This window comes from Pseudopipra pipra, chromosome Z, assembly GCF_036250125.1.
Source record: "Pseudopipra pipra isolate bDixPip1 chromosome Z, bDixPip1.hap1, whole genome shotgun sequence".
In the NCBI taxonomy this organism is placed as follows: Eukaryota; Metazoa; Chordata; class Aves; order Passeriformes; family Pipridae; genus Pseudopipra; species Pseudopipra pipra.
In genome coordinates this window covers 31,699,771-31,720,637 of record NC_087581.1, presented here as the reverse complement: position 1 = coordinate 31,720,637, position 20,867 = coordinate 31,699,771, and the positions used below count along the sequence as shown (strand labels likewise).

Genomic DNA, 20,867 nt, shown 5'->3' with positions numbered 1-20,867 from the left:
AGGTTAATGCTTTTGAGATTAAACTACTAAACACACAGAGGAGGGATTATAAAAAAAAAACTTTCTCATTTTACATCATGAACTAATAAAGCTGCTTTGAAGTTCTGATCACCAAAAAACTCACAGCATTTAACAAGTTGCTAAAACACAAATACCCAGCTGGTGTCATAAAAATTTAGTTACAGACACTGAGTGCTATGCTGGATTTCACTTAGAGGACTAATTCAGAAAGACATGTCAAATCAAGACCAGACCCAGTTGTCCTGTGACAGCTTCTGGGAAGTATCTTTAAAAACTATGACTTCACGTAACCTTTTTGTTTCCTTTGTTATTTAAATTAAATCATTAAATATGAAGTAGGACCAGGTCACACAAACAGCAAGTTTCTAATAAGAGTTCTCTGTTTTGTAGTTAAGCACTGAATGCTCCTAACTCCCACACCCAGAGTGTGGCCAGCTTCTCTCTGCCTGACTGGAAGTATGGCACTGGCCCTCTAAAATCTCTTAATTTGCAGGGACACCAATTTTGAAATAGATTTGACAGCAACTTTTTTAATGGAAAGAAGGTAAGTGGGTTGGGTGAGAGAGCATACTGAGGCAAATTATTTTAATGAAAGAATAAACTCACATTTTGGCCACTCCCTTTTGCCTACAGCTAAAGGAAGAAACCCCCAGACAAAAACCTGACTGCATAGAACTTATGCTGAACTCAGCATAAGAAGCCATCAAACAAGCAAACAATATATTTAGAAATTATGCCAGCTGTCTTTATGATCCGAGATCCAATACTGAAGAGGACTGGAAAGTCCATATATTTCTGGGAGACAGCTGAAAGAGGAGGAGGTGGGGGAAAGATGAAGAGTAGCAGCTTATGAGGCACTTATAAGGTACTCCATTTTTTGCAGATTCCTGTAGGATAAAAGAACTATCACCATCTGCTGTTATCAGTGCTTAATTTGCTAAAATACAACAGCTGGCTGGCTTACAAGCAGAAAAAAAAAAACTAACCGTTTTTCTTTTGTTCCTAAAAACAGCACAGATTTATATTCATGTGACCTAATACACCACCAGAAAGTAGACAGGTATATGAGTGATCACTGGAGTCCTGCAAATGCTCAAGATACCTTTGTTTCAGGACATCTAAGATAATCAAGTAAGCTCTGGAAGAATCTGCAGCTACAGGACCTGAACAGAATTCAGTTTGTCACTTTGCTGTATGCAGATTGTCAGAGTAGGCTGTCTTTACACTAATGAGAATTAGCTCAGGTTTTCAAAAGAAAAGCAGTTAGCACTACAAACTTTCCTAAACTGCAAAGAACTCCAGTAATAATCCTCTTAACTCCAGAAGACTTTAAAAAAAAGTACATTCTGTCTTGACAGAACTTCAGTTTAACATCAGACTACAGGAAGTACAAATTGGTCACATTTTAATAAAAAACATCATTACTTACAGTAACAGAATACTTCAAAAAAAGTGCACAGTGAACACTGTGCACTGTAAACAGTTAACAAAATTATTTGAAAGGCAGGCTACAGTTCATTAATCAGTGAAATGTAGTTTATTCTTCACAGAATGAGTCCTCAGAGTCACAAACCATGGACAGCAGTAGCTTACAGATTGCAAGCACCCCCATTTGCAGGCAAGATCCAAGAATTTAACCGTAATTCTGAGCTGCTTTCTCAGAAAGCATTCTCCTCCCTACAAATTCAGTGCCCTGCCCCCCTATTCATAGATGATGAGTTTTCAAGGTAAGATGTCCATGTTCTCATCCTGGGAGGTTTACAGATCCTTGGATGCACAGAACTCCTCAAAATCATGGCTCTTTTGCCAGGCGTTCTCTTCTTAAACATCTATTTTTTGTCCATAGTCTCCAAAACGCTGTAATATTGTAAAAGTGTATTATATTTTTCCATGCTGACTTAGCTTTTACAATCATACTTAGAAAGCATAACAGAAAGACTTCAAGTGCAAAGGGCTCCTTCCACCTCAGGGCAGAGGGTTACAAACCTAACCCAAAACCCAGCAGTATGCTCAAAACTCAAGCTCTCCAGTGGTTTTAACAGCCAGAGCAACAGATTCAACAATGTAGTTTTCACTGAATTCACTCTGGCACATGGCAGTTTCAGTTGAAAATCCCAGGATCAACATAAGGATATGCAAGAAACTCCCCCAGTTTATTGCCTTCTGCATCATAATGGAGCATCCGAAAACAAACATCACAGAAGAAACAAGGATCCTCTGGTGCCAGACTGTCTCTGTTGGTTACCCACCTGCAGGTTACAAAACACAAGTGTTTTTCATGAGTCCAACACATTTGTGACAAACATCTCAACATTTTACTTACAGTTGGGGATGGCAGCACCAAACACCAGTAATATTATACAGAGCAGGTACTACCAATATTGCATATTTCCCACCCCAGGCACAGAGCTTATTTCCAAACTCCACATCCATTCACTGTCAATCCCAGCTACTACAGCAGCACTTCTGAGGAATTCCTCAAACCTGCGTAGCTGGTAGAGTGCCTCAGAATAAAAAATTAAAAGGAATCTTCTGTTCACCCTGTGGCCATTTAAGTCACCCTGTTTTCCATTAATGTAAGAAACTGTGATACAGAGCAGACGTGACTGACCTAAACTACTTTGAGAAGTAACCAAATCCTTTATGAGTCTAAAAGTAGGACCTGGATGATGCAGACAAGAAAGAAGGAGAGGACTGCTGCACACTCCACAAGCACTGAAGTTACCATGAACACAAGTTAACATGTAAAAGGAGGGCCTGCCATGTCACTGAGCAACTAATTTATGCTCTGACTCTAAAGGTCATTAACAGCTGTAGTGATTACAGATGCTATCTGTAAAGATTAGAACACACAGGACAGCCAGCCAAAGCAGCTCTGCTGTCCATGGTTTATCATGTCCTCACTTATGCTTAGTGCATAATTCTGGTTTTAATTTCATGAATTTACACCACCTCTGGTAATGCCCTCCCCACCCCATCTTTCCACCATATTGACCTTTGGCTCCACCTCCCCTTATGGCCAAATGCCTCCCAGATTACAGCCACTTGTAATGGCATCCTAGGGGCTCTGCTAGGAACACTAGGATGGGCTCCCACCACAAAGGGAATTGGCTCTTTGCCTGATTCCAGGGAAGTCTAAGGCCAAACGAGCAAGATAGCAAAGATGCAGCTGCTGTGTCAAACTAAGGCTGAGAGCATAAGCTACCCTGGGGGGAAAAAAAAGGGCAAAAGGTGATTTTGCAAATAAATCTTTCAGACCTATAAAATCAGGGAGCCCAGCCTAGTCTATGAAACTCCTTTAGAGGAATTTCCACTGTCTATTAAAGTCTTTTTCATATCTAAATTAAAGAGCATAAAGAACACCATATTCACATACTCCTCTCTTAACTGCAGAAAATCTGCATCACAAGAAGTTCCTTCAAGTACTACAGAGCAGACAGTTTTCAGGTAGAGGTTAGGAGTTTCCTGTGGAAAAAGTTGCATGCCTTTTAAAAATCTCTAGATCTTACTATATTAGACAGATCTATTCTTGCTTAGATGCTAGATTAAACAAAAGCTCTGTATGACTTCTGGTAAATGCATTTGCAACACATGTCTTGCAAAGGGGGAAAATGCAGCATTATTTTCAAAAGTAACTGATTGAGAGCCGAGCTCTATGTATGCAACACAATATGAGCCAAATAATTAGCCTTTTCATCATTTTAGTTCTTTTGAACCTCCTGAATCATCAACCCCAAAAGAACGCTACCTGCAGGAGGCCTTTTCCTAGTTAGAGAGAGAACTGCTCAAAGAGTGAAGGTTATTATTATCATTATTATGAAATACATACAGAGCTTTGATTTCTACTTTATCAGCACCTAGAGAGACTTATTTAAGAAGATAATAGAATCGAGAATGTAGCATACCTTGCTGTGTACATTTTGCACACAAAGCATTTTCTGGTACATAGCCAGTGTTTCTTGATTAGCAAGGGATATAGGTTCCTGTCCAGACAGTCATCATGATGAATGAGCCTTGAGGGAAATACATAATATACAATAAAGACTCTGCCACACTGGAATTTATCTGATGATAAGCACAGACATTGAATATGGTATGATTTAAATTCCTGTGTAAACTCTGACTAGATTTCTGCTTAACATTCCTTGACACAGAAGAAAATTTGGAGATAGACTGCTAGTTGCACCATCTGTGGATTTTATGGTCACAAGTAAACTCGGTTTGCACAGTAACTCAGAAGTCTTCAGATCATCTGCTGTATATGGTCTTTTCAAAGCTTTTATCTCCTACACAGGCTAACAGACTATTACCAGGTGAATCTCTAGAGGTTCATAATCCTGAGATCATCTACTTGCAACACCTATACCAGTCTTTGGGTTGTATTCCTCTTGGGAGGCACCATATATTATCAATGCTTTGGTACATCAGGCTCCTGGGAACTGAAAATGACCTGTCACGCACTACAGGCAATCCAAGGAGTGCTCTCTACCTGTAATGCACTGAGCAGAGTATACACCATTGTTCTACTGTTGATGTGGTGCCACCTCACAGTCATTACCACCACCTCCTTCTCCTTCCTGCCTATCCACTTCAGCCCACTATTTTAACTCCTCTGTTCCCTTTTCAGTTCCTGCCCCTTAGCTTTAAGCTCACACTAACTAGTCCATTTGAGTCCAGCCAGAGCCTACACCATTCCGCTCCCTGCCATTCCAGAGTCAGTATGTACATCTGCCACACTCTGGCTCCGCATAAAAAGAGCTTTCCCCTGTGAGTGCCATTCCTGTCGTATAGCAGTCATACCATGCTAATTAGGAAGCAGTCTTTTTATGCAGATGAAAACAAAAAGCAAGGAAGATTACTCTATTTCAGAGATACTCACATGTATACGGAATAAAAATTTTAATAAGCCCTGAAGAAGGCAGCAGAATAATCTTAAAGCTAATAAGTTGGTCAAACAAATATTTGGCATTTCATGTCTGAAGTTTGTCCACAGAAGGCTTGCTTTCATTTGCATAAGGACTCCCAAAAGAACAGTAACTTACCTTATATCTGTGATTATAATTATGTGCTCACAGTTCCCTTGGTGGCAGAAAAGGTATGGAAAGCCAATTTTAAGGGACACATCATTAAATACATAGTCCTCCATTTTAACAGACTGAAGATTTCCATAGCCTCTGTCATGAGATTCTGACCACTCTATAACTGTTCTGAAAACAGAAAGGCAATCAGCATAGGAATGCTATGAACTGTGAATGCACAGAAAAAGATGCCTTGAGGGACATGCAAGACTCTTCACTGAGACCAGTTAAATGACATAAATCAAAACAACTGACAACATATTTTAATAATTGAAGGTGATTTCACAGCAATACCACAACCCCACAGCACTGTGCACTGCTCTTGTGGAACATCTGCCTTTAAATCCCCACCAGAGAGTTTCCTGAGGAGTTCTAGTCAGCATATGCTCCTGATGGCACCCACTCAGGTCAGACTGTTTGCAGCACAACACTTCTCAAGCAGTCCAATAATTCCACTTACTAGCAAGTTATTTGGTTCCTTTGGTCAATAACTTTGTTTTAAAGTATTAAAAAACTTTTTGGTTTGTTTTTGTCAAGGAGAAACATAAAGCTGACAACTGCACAGTTACATTTTCAAAATTTAGCACTGGAAGGGCACTGGCCACTCTTTATTTTTTGGCTTTTAAGTACACTCCTACATACAAGGCACTTCAGTTCTACAAGCTGTGTTTGTTATCACAAGCCTTTCTGCAAAGATCATTTCTGTCTATGTTGCTCATAGACAGAAAGAGAAGTAAAATAACTAATTTCTCTGAAGTCACACAACAAGTCTGGCAAAACAACAGGGTCCAAACTCAGCTCTTCCATACCAGCCATTTTAAACATTTTGATCTCCTAAATCTCAGAAGTGTAAGCAAGTCCATACTTCCTTAAAATCTCAGATTTCTTTTCTGAACAGTCACACAGTCCCAGTGTTGACTTTATTGTGAAGGCATTCAGCATATTTTCAAGACTGAGCAGAACAAGCAACTTTCACACAGCTGAGCCTGTTGTCTCTCTGACCCATCTTCTACCTCACAGTCTTTTGATGGTCATCATAACTAGGGAGGGCACTTAAAAAGTCAGTACAAACTGGTATCTGCCACCTTCCACAGCAATCCCATCCCAACAGAGCAAAACAGGATATGCAGTAAAAAAATGGATTTGTACTCTTCAAAAAGGAAGTGAATGGAAGGAATAAGTAGGGCAAGTAAAGTTAAACATCCATGTAAAAATCAATTCAACCTGAAAAGACAGTTATGAAAAGTCCATTCCCACTCTATACTCTAAATATTCCAGTATTTAAAACACAGGAACTAAATAAATTTTCTTTCCCTTAAGGTTTTTCTTAGTCAACGTCTACAAATACTGTACCTACCTGCTCAGATCTCTGCACTCTGGGTATCTTCTATCATTATAGAAGATGCCTTCAAAATAGAAGAAAGCAGATTTGTAGAGATCCTGAGAGAGAGAGAGAACTGTTTATATATAACACTTGTGTCTCATAACATTAGTGTTATGAGAGACTAAACACCTTAAACAAGAACATGTCAAAAATCCAAGTATTTTAGGTATCTAAATTATATTAAGAAACCTCATTCTACAGGTTTCTAATAAAAGTTTTGGACTGACTTTAAATGCTGATGTGACAACTAGACTTATATGATTGCCATCTATGCAGCTACTCTGCTGATACTGTTCTCCAGCCACAGGTTACTTTACTGCTTTTCTCTGATTTCTCTCCCCATCATAGCATTTACAGATTTCTACAAAAACATAAAACAAGAACATAAGCATCACTGCACAAATTAGGTAATTGCATGGCACTGACTTTAGAAAAGATTAATAATATTTTTTAAAAAATTAGCAAGATGTTGACCTTGGGTGGCTACCCAGTTGCTTTCTCACTCCTCTTCCCCAACACGACTGGAGAAAGAAAATAAAACAGGCAAGCTTGTGGGTTGAGATAAAGGCAGTTTAATGAGAAAAAGCGAAGGTTGCATACAGAAGAAAAGCAAAAAAAGGAGATTTATTCTCTATTTCCCACCAGTAGACAATGATCAGGCATTGGAATAAGCTGCTCAGGAAGTGGTGGAATCGCCATCCCTGGGAATGTTGAAAAGGTGTGTCATGTGGCACTTGGGGATATGGGTTAGTGGAGAATATGGTGACAGTAGGTTAATGGTTAGCTCAGCTTCTGGAGTTAATTTGGAATCTGGTGACTCTTGCACTGCTGGTACAAGTGCCGTGAACTGTTTTGACAGAGGAGAATGGCACAAATGGACTGTCTGCATGTGACAAGCTACATAATTAAGGAAGAATTTTCAAGGGTGTTAGATTTTCTTCTGAGACCCTAGAAGTGACTGGACATTCCAAAATTGCATGTCTGTCTTGTTTATATAGATGTGACCAGGGAGTGCTCCCATGACATGGTTGTGCGTTTGTTTGTGTGTGTGTGCATGGACTTCAATAATTCTCTGTCATTTCAGCAAAAAGTACTTTGTATCCTGATCAGGTGCACTGGGTCTGGCTGGGATGGAGTCAGCTTCCCTCACAGAAGTCCATGTAGTGCGTGCTCTGCATTTTTGGCTAGGTAGAGTTGATAATACACTGCTGAGCAGTGCTTGCACAGTTCAAGGCTGTCCTTCCAGGCCTCCCAAGGCCAGTGGGCTGGAGCTGTGCAAGAGGCTGAGAGGGAATATATTTGGGAGAGCTGATCCAAATTGGCCCAAAGGTTATCCCATGTTACATGATGCTGTGATCGGAAGAGAACCGGAGGGAAAGAGGCAGGGGCCATTCATGGTAAAAGAATTTGTCTTCCAAAGCAACCACTATGCATGGTGAGACCCTGCTTCCTAGGAATTGGTTGGACATAGAATAAAGGTTGTAAATGACCTCTAAGATCATAAATCCAACCATTAACCCAGCCTATGTTCATGCACATGTTCAGCACTAAACTATGTCCCCAAGTGCCATATCCACACATTTTTTGAATGCTTCCAGGGATAGTGACTCCACCACTTCCCTGGGCAGCCTCTTCCAAAGTCTGACTGTGGGGAGGAAGGAGCTGAAAACGTAAGATTGGCAAGGTGAAAAGATATCAAATGACGATGTTTTTCTTGACATTGCACAAAACAAGTCATCTTGGTAATGCTACAGGATGGACAAGGGATCAGACTCAGCCAGCACGGGCTTAGGAGGGGCAGGTCCTGTCTGACCAACCTGATCTCCTTTTATGATCAGGTGACCCGCCTGCTGGACGAGGGGAAGGCTGTGGATGTGGTCTATCTGGACTTCAGCAAAGCCTTTGACACCATCTCCCATAGCACACTCCTGGAAAAGCTGGCAGCCGACGGCTTGGACAGGGGCACTCTGTGCTGGGTTAGGAACTGGCTGGAGAGCTGGGCCCAGAGAGTGGTGGTGAACAGTGCTGCATCCAGTTGGCAGCTGGTCACTAGTGGTGTCCCCCAGGGATCAGTGTTGGGCCCAGTCCTGTTTAATATCTTCACTGATGATTTAGATGAGGGGACTGAGTCCACCATTAGCAAATTTGCAGATGACACCAAGTTGGGGGGGAGCATTGATCAGCTGGAAGGCAGGAGAGCTCTGCAGAGGGACCTGGACAGGCTGGAGAGTTGGGCTGATTCCAATAGGATGAGGTTCAACAAGGCCAAGTGCCGGGTCCTGCACTTTGGCCACAACAACCCCCTGCAGCGCTACAGGCTGGGGACAGAGTGGCTGGAGAGCAGCCAGGCAGAAAGGGACCTGGGAGTTTGGATTGACAGGAAGCTGAACATGAGCCAGCAGTGTGCCCAGGTGGCCAAGAAGGCCAATGGCATCCTGGCTTGGATCAGGAACAGTGTGGCCAGCAGAATCAGAGAAGTGATTCTTCCCCTGTACTCAGCGTTGGTGAGGCCACACCTTGAGTACTGTGTTCAGTTCTGGGCCCCTCAGTTCAGGAAGGATATTGAGGTGCTGAAGCAGATCCAGAGAAAAGCAATGAGGCTGGTGAAGGGACTCAAGCACAGGTCCCTTGAGAAGAGGCTGAGGGAGCTGGGGTTGTTTAGCCTGGAGAAGAGGAGGCTCAGGGGAGACCTCATCACTCTCTACAACTCCCTGAAAGGAGGTTGTAGCCAGGTGGGGGTTGGTCTCTTTTCCCAGGCAACCAGCAGTAGGACAAGAGGGCACAGTCTTAAGCTCTGCCAGGGGAGGTTTAGGTTAGATATTAGGAGGAAATTCTTTACAGAGGGGGTAATCAGACACTGGACTGGGCTGCCCAGGGAAGTGGTGGATTCACCATCCCTGGAGGTTTTTAAGATGAGACTGGATGTGGCACTTAGTGCCATGGTCTGTAACCATGGCAGTGTTGGATCAAGGGTTGGACTTGATGATCTCAGAGGTCCTTTCCAACCCAGCTAATCCTATGATTCTATGATTCTATTTACTTGCAGTGCAACCAACAGGCAATGCAGGTGAATGTAGTGCTGAATAAAAAACAACAAAACAAAACTCTTATCTCTCTCTCTCCTGTATGTTTTCAAAACTCCTTTACAGGTAGAGGTTTCCACATAGAAAGTTTTACCTTGCTGATGTGTTCTGGTGCTTGGTCTGGCTGACTACTGAACTCACCACCTATCTGGAGGTCACTGACACAAGAAATCGAGTCTCTCAGCTCAGTGAGGTTCTGGCTGCCCAGTACAAGGACTGTTTGATAGGGTTTGTGATCTTTATGCTACAAAGGAAACAGCATACAAGATTCAGATAAATTATTACTTGTCAGCATCAGCACTGGTCTTCAGTTGACAGCTTAAGGTCATTACTGGCAGCATATGGTGCATCACTTCTCTGAATGAGATTTTAAACAGCATCTAGCCTCAGCTTCCCCTAAGACTGACATTTATTAGTTATATTCAGAAACTCAAAAGTCACATTCTCCACTGCAAAGTGCAGGAAAGATAGAAGGTCTGAGGTCATTTAACAAATCCAGAAAGACTACTTTAGTTTTCATGTATTTCGTTTCAGATTTTGAGCTTTCTGTGAAATAAATTAACTACTGAGTAATTACTGTAAAAGTTTTGTTCTGTAAACCACTAACAGAATAAAAGCCAGATTCTGAAAAGCCTTAAGAAATTACCACAGTTGAAGGGTTTACTACACATCTTCAGTGGACTTAGGAAAGCAAGATATTACTTGAATAGGGAACAGACATCAAAATACAACCTAGAGAATTTAGTACCAACCTTCTGAAATATAACAGGATAGAAGATGTTCAGAGTTAAAAGTAGTTCTCCTTCCTCGACTATATCTGTTGGATTGTCTGGCCTCTTTCCAATTGCATGTGACTCCTGGAAAAATATATACATACACATACATATACCATATTGTCAACCACAAAAAGATCATAGCTTCTGGATAAAAGTCTGAGAAATGCTGTTCTAACCAACTCATTTTTGACTATGTAGCCTTCTGAATTGAAAACAGTCCACTTCCTCCAAGATGGCAAAGTGACAAACTGCTCTAATTACCAGTTTCAAGCATGTTCCTTCATTTCTCAGCTTTGCTACAAGGTAGCTGGCTACTCCTTGGCTATGGAGAGGACCTGCATGAAGTAATTAGAGCCTGCTGTCAATCTCCCCTCATGGAACCCATCTGCTACCAACTTCCACTGCTTAATGCTTTGAAATGCTCTTTGAATACTTTCATATGTAAAAGGAGACTGCAACCCTCAAAATGAGAAACACTAACCTAGAAACTAGCCACAGGAACAAGTACATGAAAATTAAAATTAGTGCAACACTTCCTCTTACTGGGGAATCTAGACATAGCTGGAGGCCACAATTTCTCCAAAATCCAAACCCAAAACCCAGAACTGCCCTTGCCACACTACTATGTTTTAGAAAAGAAGTAAAAGCATCTCTACATTTCCATGCTACTTTGTGTTAAGACATAGCCCAGCTGTAAGAATGAGAGAGGGCACTTTTATGTGGCGGTTTCCTCCTTTTCCAACAAATCAAGAGAAAATACTGACTGCACAAGCACTTTCCAGTAGCATGGACTGTTCCTCAAATTTAGTAAGAGGAACATGTACTCTTATGAGACTTCAGAGATACTTGAGCTCTAATGCTTCCATCTCCCTTCTTCATGCAAGACGTTCCAAACTTGTATTTCTTACTGTTTTCATCCTGTACGAGGACACCAACCAGCTCTGACACACAAACCAGTTACCACTGCTTGCTTAAAGGATGCAATAACTGACCATGTGCTCGTTCTTCAGAAATAGTAGTAAGACACCACTCACTGAAAGCCTTTATGAAGGTTTCTGTTGCAAATATTTTGTCACATATTCCTCAGGCTAAGAGAACAGCACAGCTGTTGCATCATGCTGTTTATATAATGTGCCTGGGTCTCTGAACAGCTGAAACATGATAACTCATGACAGACCAGGAAACGTCAAGGGGAAAAAATGTTTAGGAGTCACATGAGGCTCCTTCCTCACTATACCCCGTCCCTAATTTTTTCAGTAATTCATGGCTTGCTTGTTCCAGTCATGGACTTCAGCACTTTGCTGTCCCTGGAAGAGTTCAAAGAATGTTTAGATGTGGTGCTTAGGGACATGATTTAGTGGCAGACCTGTCAGTGTTAAGGTAATGGTTGGGCTTGATAATCTTAGATGACTTTTCCAACCTTAATGATTCTATGAATCTACGAAAATTTATGAAATTAAGTTTTCCTGTTTACGACTTCAATGGTTGTGAGGAAATCATAAAAAAAAAGGTACTAAACACAATTAAAGAAATTCCAGTATGCCTTTTGAGGGGTTGATTACTACACTCCTGTTTCTTGACAGTTCAAAATGGCTGAAAAACTTGCGTTACAAAGCTCAGAATTAGAAATTTACTGCCACCATGCTGGCACTGTCTTCCTCTTTCAGCCCTACAGAAACTAGCTCACCAACACATTAAAGCTTTGTTTCCAACACAGGTCTCCAGGAGCAAAAACACTATGTATTTTATCTAGCTCTATGATAAGTTCACATGATACCCAGCACACTTGATCCTGTACAAAAGGCTTCAGTATTAACCAAATAAAAGTAGTCATACAGTGATAATGAGCTGGAATTCCTTCTTAACTAGGTTCTAATCACCTCTAAGGAGCAGACTTCCTATCTTATCTTTCTATAAAATGTCTTTAACCTTAATCATTACCTGCAAACTTGTATCTGCAAACCAACCTTTTCAGTGTACATTTCATAGTGACGGAAAAAAAAAACCAACCAGAAGTTGGATTTTGGCTGTCTTGAGAGCCTGTGAGGTGACAGGGAACTTACCATCTCATAGGCAAGAGTTTCTTGTCTGCAAGCTCGATCCACAATAATTGTTTCTTCTCTCCTCTCTAAGGCCTTCTTTCTAATTCTGAGGGGCAGAAACACAAGATAAAATTTCATTCAACAACTTTCATGCAGAATCTCTAGGTATATTTTTAAATGACACAAGCTACCACAGAGCAGCTGTCAAAGAGCAAGATTCCTGTCTGTCTTAGTATGACAGACTAACTTAAAATACTAGTCTCCCGATTCTCATAAAACCTGATAGTGCACAGGCTAGCTTGTGGACTTCAGCTTGTGTTTCTCCTTCCCCTTATGTGCAAGTTACAGGTTGTTTGTGGGCAGTTTTACATTTACAAGAAATAACAGCAAAATGTTGTTTGAAGAGGCTGTCTTAGAAAAGAACACTTTGCTACCTTTGAGGAAGCTGTTTCAACTATCCCTTCCACACTTCGAAAAACCCTGGATTGATGTTCAAGCAAAACACAAGGAAAAAAAACCCCACAAATATTCTCAGGCCCATGGCATAGACTTTAAAAAAACCCAAAAAAATTTCAGTAGCATTCGTACAAAAAAGAGTATCATACACAGAATACCTACTAAAATACATATATTTAACCACTGCATGAACAAATCCTTAACTTCCAGGACAAGTCTACTTACCCTCTAAACCTTCCTAATGGTTTTCAGTAACAATCAGACTTAACAGTGATCACAATCTTAACATATTTCTTTACATCAGTACTATGTAAAGTACAGCAAATCTGTGAACTGGCCAAGTAGGAGTTCAAAGTTCTCTAACTGATGGAAACTTAATATATATTGCTTAACCTCTGAAATGCACTAGTAGTATCAATGAATTCCATACAGAGTGGGTTCAGACAAAGAGGTTATCTGGTTACTGCATCAGTACTTAACACTCTGGCTGTTTCAATGTGACTTTGCGTTAATAAAGGCAAAACCTACAGATTTCTTTCGTAAGGCTTTGGAGGAACCTCACTCACATGATAATGAGAAGTCCTCTGCATGCTCCAAACTTAGTTTGTTATTTCAGAAGTATTTAGGTCCAGAAATCCTAAGCTTTTCCATTATGTTCCAAAGATGGAACATTCTATATATCTTAATAAAAAATTCCTAGGCAACATTCAAGCAGAAGACTCACACCAATTATCCTATCACAATCTGGTGTTTCTGGCCTTAGAGTTTTTCTGCACACTTTCTCAGAAAACACACCATTGTATGGAAAGAGAACAAGCAGCCAGCCATACTTCTGTGCTTGTTTTCAACTCCACCCCAAATAAGGGTAGTGTGAGTGTACCATAACAACATACCGAAGAGTTAGCAGACTGCTATCTTCAGAAATAACATCTGGGTCCTCTTCTTTATCAGAAGACATTAACATATCAATGCTAGAACAAAAAAGAAAATAATTAATATACATTTTTTCTCACCTCATTACAAAAATCAGTTAATCTATCCTTAAAAGGAAAAAAGAGAGCAAAATGTGAATAAACAAGATATAGCTTTTATAGCCTAAATCAGGGCAAAAGGGCAGTATGGTTGTTAAGATAAAGAACCAGAAGACAAAGAGTCCTGGCCTTTATATCTGGTTTTCACAGAGATTGGGTAAATCCTATCTCTATTTTGCATTCTGTCTTAATGGAGCACAGCTGTCTCCAGAGGTTTAACAAGCCCTCTAAGTTCAAAATGTGCGTCCAATACCTTGTATGAAGTAAAAATGCCACTTTTTCAAATCTCGTGCACCTACTCTGATGTTCTGATGATATATGGCACAAGAGATTCAACTGAAACAAATTAAGAACCTCAATGTGTATGGCAAAGCTAACACCCCTGCTCCAGTACAAACATGGGCAAGCCACCATTTTTACATGAACTGTTGTAGCTCTATTAAGGCACTAATTATGCCCCATTTCTTCCAGTAGGAGTAAGACAATACTTCTGCCAGAAGCGACAGGTCCACTCTACCTTGTATCCTCTTTTCCATCCTCAGCCCCTTTTCATCCTCACTTTTCTTGTGTTTGCAAAGGTCCACAAACAGATTAAGTGATGCAGGTTTCAGATGAGTCATATTAATAATATCAATTTCCTTTTTAGAAACATACAGAGTAATTCTGACTCAAAGACAGTATTAGTTTCATAGAATCACCGAATCATGGAATGGTTTGGGTTGAAGAGATCTTAAAGATCATATAGCTCTAACCCCCACACCAACGGCAGGGCCACCTTCTACTAGACCAGGTTGCTCAGGGCCCCATTCAACCTCGCCTCAAACACTTCTAGGGATGGGGCATTCCACAGCTTTTCTGGGCAACCTGTTCCAGTGCCTCACCACCCTCATAGTAAAGAACTTCTTCCTAATAACCAATCTAAATCTAGAGTTATCCTCTTTGATTTCTCATGGTCTGTGGAATGGCAGAAGTATGAGAAGCAGGAACCCGAAGGCAGCTTCACCACTGGGTTCCATTTATGGATTCCCATTTCAGGTTGTACAGTGTTGCACACCAGATTCAGGGGAACAGTATATGCAATCCCTCCCTCTGCGGTCCTTCCCAGCAGCATTTTCTATTAATCACAAAAGAATTTTATCTCAAGCTTAAAAATAGTCTGAGAAAAAAATATTTAAAACAGAGAAGTTCCACCTGCTTTGAATCAGACTTGATTGCTTTTGTCTCTCCACTTCTGCACACTATATAAGGGCAGGGCTTATACCACTGCCTAAGTCGATCTGCAGTTTGAATCCCAGCAAACTCTTGTGCAAACCCATTTCTTTATGGGACAAATACATGACTAGTGAAGTCCAGGAAAAACGTTTGAACTGTAGCATTTATTCTCAATACAATTTATTATTTCATTATATTTGTCTTCATTATAATCTTATAATGTTCCCCATGTCAACAATGCTATGAATGAAGTAATGAATAACCCTGTAGAGTCAAAATGCACAGGAATATGCCGTGATTGAGAAATAGAAGTCTGGAATCAACTGTTATCAGCTGACAATAAGTAAAAGTCAGACAAAATTTTGGTTGTGGGTAGATGGCCTTGTTCTAAGGAGCTAATAGAGTCACTCTGTATTCACAATAATTTGAATTTATTATTGTTTAGTTAGTCTCTTACCATCCAACTGTATATGAAATTTTAACCTTTCTGTTTTACAGATTTCATCCCAAACAGAAAATAATTTTTTTTAAGTTACTGAGAAAAGGGGATTCATTCAGAAGCACTATTTTAAAAGGAACTACGCAGCAATCAGCTACAACCTCCTGGAAATAGAATCAACTTAGATTCTCACTTGAGGAAGTGGAGGCAGAGACAACTGAGTCGTGTATCAAGTGCAGAATGTACCACAGCTGAGAAACAGTAATTTAACTAACATAAAGAAGGAGAACAGCACTTTGGAGAACACTAGCCTTTCAAATGGCGCTATTCTCCATGCAGCATAGAGTCACGTTATGAACAGCTCACCTAATGAAGGAAAGCACATCCCCCAACGCACAAAGTGACTCACAACTCACCCTTTCTGTAGAATTGACAGCATGTCTAGATTATTTAAGTCTTCCTGCATGTGGATCAGTGATCCCATTCACCAAAGAGCCCTTGTCACTTGAAGACCTAACATTTTGAAGAAATGACTATGTATTCAGTTCTTTAAACATCACATATGTTACTTGCATTGAAAATGTCTATTACCTATCATTGTGAAGTTTCACTTGCAACAAAGGTGACAGTTTCCCATTTCCCTTCTGTCCATACAATGTCAGAACTCACCATCAGTACTTGTGCTTTCCTTCCTTCCACTGCCAGAGGCCAGGGATTTCTGGCTGTCACATCCACACCGTGCTCACTAATTGCCTGCCTCAGGAAAGTAACTAACATTCCCCAGAAAGCAGGGAATTACAACACTGTGTAAAGTAGTGGGCATGTAAGCTGCTTCTTCTCTGTCCTTGTAAGGACAGAAAGGTAGCTAGTGCAAAGAGGAACTGCCACTGAACCTCTGACAAGTTCCGTGGACCCTTCTAAGCCCTGATAGCACAATTTCTCACTCCTGAAAAGTCAGAAACCCTCAATTTCTGAAGGAAAAGCCATCATTAAAGTTCAGTCTAATAATTCATTACATATGAATTGTAATCATGTGCACTGAAGCCTTGAAAGGCTATGCTACAGTATGGCCTTACACACAGGCCACGCTGGAGATCCTCCTGAGTAACTCCACTGCTGCCAATGGAACCACATAGCCAATATGTGGTCCACGGTCCTGAGGAAACCAGGCTTTACAAATGGAAATTATATGCTGAACCCTCCAGAAATTACGGCTAAGTAATCAGTGCCGTATACCTGAGACAGAAGTGCAGGCAACACAAGGTTTGCACTGGTCACACCTCACTCCTGACTGCCACAAGCAAGGCACAGTACAGTGTCTCTACAGAGACTATTCTCTATGCAAGACAAATACACTCAGAGCACTCCACTACCACAGAGGTGGAAGCATTTGCCAAACTGTTTAATGGAACTCAAGGTGAAGTGTAAGTGATGAGGAACAATCACTGAAGATCTCACTTGAAAAAAACATGCAAAGTGTTACATGAATTTATGTCTCCTTGAAGGATACTTTAAGGTGGCTAGAAATAAAAAGCCCAGAAGCAACTCTGTGGAAATGTGGACAAGGAAACAGACTACCAATGAAGCCTTTAATCACTGTGACTTTAGTTTTCTCAGAATATTCTAGCAGCACAATGATTTTTCTCAGTTTTAGAAATTCAAAGGTATTTTAGTATTTGGCCTGGTACTTTTGTAATAAGAAGATACAGTGTTCATATTACTCCTTATATTGTACTTATTTTAAAGGGAGTACTTTCATCACCTTTGAGACACTAATACCACAAGATATTAAATACTAATACGTTAAGAGGTTAATGCTACCTTAATGCAGCTTTATAACACATCCCTAGAGATATTTACAACTACCCTTTCTAATAAAACAAGAAGGTCCATTGGGACTGAAGGGAAATAAGGTACCTGCAAGCCTCGCCTCACCTCACCTAAAATCCACACTGATTTGAGGCTTAGCCTGCCCCATACATGCACACAACAAATCACACAGAAGACAAAACAAAGTAACATAACTCAGCATCTCCAACATTTGAGGACTTCACTCAGTCAAATACCAACAATGAATCCCAAGGCAAACTTCACTCACAGACCACTGAGACATTTGAACAAAACCTAGAACTTTACTCTCCTGACACTTTGGTTATTTAAGAGAATTACTGATGGAATTTCCTAGCTAAGGACACCATTTTCACCAAAATCTGGTGAAAATGCAACCAATCTCCATAATGATTATTTGCATACAACCTGAGCAATACGGAAGGCATTCTTACTGAGTCAAATGCAAATGAGTGAAGAAGGAAATTTCTTCCTGTATTCTGTTTGCAGGAATGTTTTACAGGAAAAAATAGAAGAAAATAAAATAAATTAATTAAAAAAAACCAACAACAACCACAACACACTGAGATGCCCAAAGAGTTAAACAGCATTTAAACATTACACCATTGCTCCTCACCAGAAGACTCTGAATTGTCAAGAATACTTAAGTGTACACTATGTCACTATATTCTAAATAATATTTAACTATGGATATTGAAAAACTTCATTCTGAGTCCATGAAAGATTCTCTTAATCTAACACTTTTAAAAATAGATTTAGGAGTATCCACATCTTCTCTCTCTTCTACCCAGAGAAAACCTCCTTAATTTGTCAGAAGTTCCCTTAGAAATAATTCATAGTCAGAAAAATCTGTGTTTATATCCAGCATGTGTTCATTTCAGCACCTATAAAGTTATATTTATGCCAATAATGTGATTCCAGGATATCACAGAATAGATCTTGGTGTAGCCCAGTGTTCTCATCTCTCCTCAGGGGAGGAATATGAGCAGCTCAGAGCAGGCAAGTGAAAGGGATCAGAGGTAGTGATTTGAGGTTGGCCAACGCTAAGGAGAGACTCAAGAGGCTAGGGCTATTTAATTTAAAAGCAAAAGTACATGAAGATTAGGGATTGGGATTTCCAGCCTGCGCAGGGGAAAGGTCACACCAGGATGTGCAGGTTTATCTTCATTCTCCTGCAAAGCCAACAAACTTAGCTGTCAGAATATCAGTTCTCTCCACCTCATAGACTGCCAGTCCTTTTTCCCAAATAACCACTCTTTACTGTACACACAGCATCAGACAGCACTGCTCTGTAACACCAGCAAATGCAGACAGCAGGTGAAATGCAGCAGTTGTAAACTGAAGAAAGCAGAACGGAAGAAAAAAGCAAAATGAATGCAGGGAAAAATAGAGAAAGCATGGAAGACCAGCTTGGAATTCAAATGAAAACATCAACAGACAGGATCACTGCAGAGAATAAGCTGCAGCACAGGAGCAATCAAGAGACTATCCCATCTACACTGGGAGAGCTTAGAGAACAATTCCCAAAGTTCCTGCACAGCAGAATACACTCCTTTAAAAGTAATATCAGCCTCTCTTTCTACTAAGCCTAAATGGTAAAAAATTATGCTAGTCACCAGAATTCTGACAGCCAAAGCACAAAGCTATACAGATAGGAACAGAACTCTGGCATATCTTCCTTACTGATGAGCTGCAGATAAATCGCAACATGTGATGCTTTCTACAGGAATTACTTCCTGAAATCAGGCCTTTTCTACAGGTGAGAGACGAGTCTCACTATCCATGTGACCTGAAAGCCTTCCAGCAATAGCATGTTACACGCTGCTGCTTCAACCCACATAAAGCACTTGCATAGCTCTTGACTTCACCACCAGCCCTGAATAAAACAGGTCAGTGGGAACTAAGGACCCAGAGAAGGTCAACAGGTACTGTATGCTGCCAGCTATCTGAACTCATCTAAATGATGTTTCCAAGGGATTCAAACTGAAAGAGCAGGTTTAGTAGATTAGATATTAGGAAGAAATTCTTTACTATGAGGGTGGTGAGGTGCTGGAGCAGGTTGCCCAGAGATGATGTGGATGCCCCATCCCTGGAAGTAACCAAGAACAGGCTAAATAGAGCTCTGAGTAACCTGTTCTAGTGGTTGACACCCCTTCCCATGTCAGGGAAGTTGGAATGAGATGATCTTTAAGGTCCCTTCCAACCCAAGCCATTCTGTGATTTTATGATTCCATGTTAATATGAACTTATTTCTTTATATAAGGTATATGCTTCATTTCGCAACTGGGGCTTCCTAAAACCACGTAGACGTTCAGATACTTTAAGTTTTACCCAAACAGTACTACGCTGCTAAGTATTTACCTATGTAACTTCTTAAGCGCTGAACTGTTTGGTCACAAATTCAAGACTGTAACATAAAATTTCCACCAGTTGAGCACTATCCTCCAAAAAAACTGTTTTCCTTCTCTCTGGTCCACAGGGACGTTAGCAAAAGACCCGTTGTCAGGAATTGTAGTGACAGGACAAGGAATAACGGGTACAAATGGAAAGAGGGTGAATTTATATTAAACATTAGGCATAAATTCTTTACTGTGAGAGTGGTCAGACGCTGGAACAGCTTGTCCAGGGAGGCTGTGGATGTCGGAACTCTGGCAGTGTTCAAGGACAGGTTGGATGGGGCTCTGAGCAACCTGGTCTGATGGAAGGTGTCCCTGCACATAGCATGGGGGTTAGTACTTATATGGTCTGTAAGGTCCACTGACTCCTTAACATTCTATGATTTACCTGGGCGTTAAACACACGGCACAGGCCCGGAAAAGGCTGCTCTGAACCGTGTTTACTCGTGCACCTCCCACCTCTCCTGAGGAACGGCTGCGGCATCTGAGGGATAGCACCGACCACCTCCCGCCACAGGCGTCCCGCTCGCACCGGCGCCGTAAATCCCCGCCTGGAGACAGCCGGGACTTTCCCACCTGCAGACGGCACGCAGCTCGGCCGCCGTGTCCGCCGCACAGCCCAGCTCCGCCGCCACGGCCGCGTCCGTCTCCTCCTTCTCCTCCTGCGCCGCCGCCAGTGAGAGGTCGGGCGGGCCGAGCTGCCGCCGCCACCCGCGGCCTAGCGCGCCCACGCGGAACGCGCGCGTGCACAGCTCCGCCGACTCGTACTCGGGCGCCCCCTCCGCCATGGCCGCCATGGCCGCCGGGCCCGCGGGCCGCACCGCCACCGCCGCGCGTCACAGGCTGCGGGCGGGGCCGCCGGGCGGGGTAAGGGCGAGCACCGCCCCAGGGGCGGGGAGTGGTGAGGGTGCTGCGGCTCCGAGGTGCTGACGCGGTGCTGCGAGGCGGAAAAGCGCCCGGCAGCGTTCACTAGAAAAAAAAAAAAAAAAAAAAAAAAAAAAAGCCCACAAAAACAAAACACCAAAGCAGCCACGGAAGAAAAAAGTTCTTAAGTCATTAAAACCGCGCCGTGTGCGTGGTTTTACAGGGTACAAACACTTT

At 41.5% G+C, this 20,867-nt stretch overlaps 1 protein-coding gene across 2 annotated transcripts; it reads right to left on the bottom strand.

The window, feature by feature from the left end:
• Positions 1-1,409: 1,409 nt before the first annotated feature.
• SNAPC3 (small nuclear RNA activating complex polypeptide 3) lies at positions 1,410-20,598 on the bottom strand. 2 transcript variants are annotated; one of them, XM_064641047.1, is made up of 9 exons: positions 20,343-20,598; positions 13,734-13,811; positions 12,406-12,490; positions 10,319-10,423; positions 9,661-9,810; positions 6,457-6,539; positions 5,064-5,228; positions 3,927-4,034; positions 1,410-2,270 (listed from the first exon to the last, which is right to left on the bottom strand). In XM_064641047.1, exons 1-9 carry the CDS (start codon positions 20,561-20,563, stop codon positions 2,123-2,125), a joined length of 1,143 nt encoding a protein of 380 aa, XP_064497117.1. In that variant the 5' UTR covers positions 20,564-20,598; the 3' UTR covers positions 1,410-2,122. The 2 variants fall into 2 exon arrangements, with proteins under 2 accessions (XP_064497117.1, XP_064497118.1); XM_064641048.1 differs by lacking the exon at positions 20,343-20,598 and adding an exon at positions 20,155-20,271.
• Between the last annotated feature and the right edge of the window lie 269 nt (positions 20,599-20,867).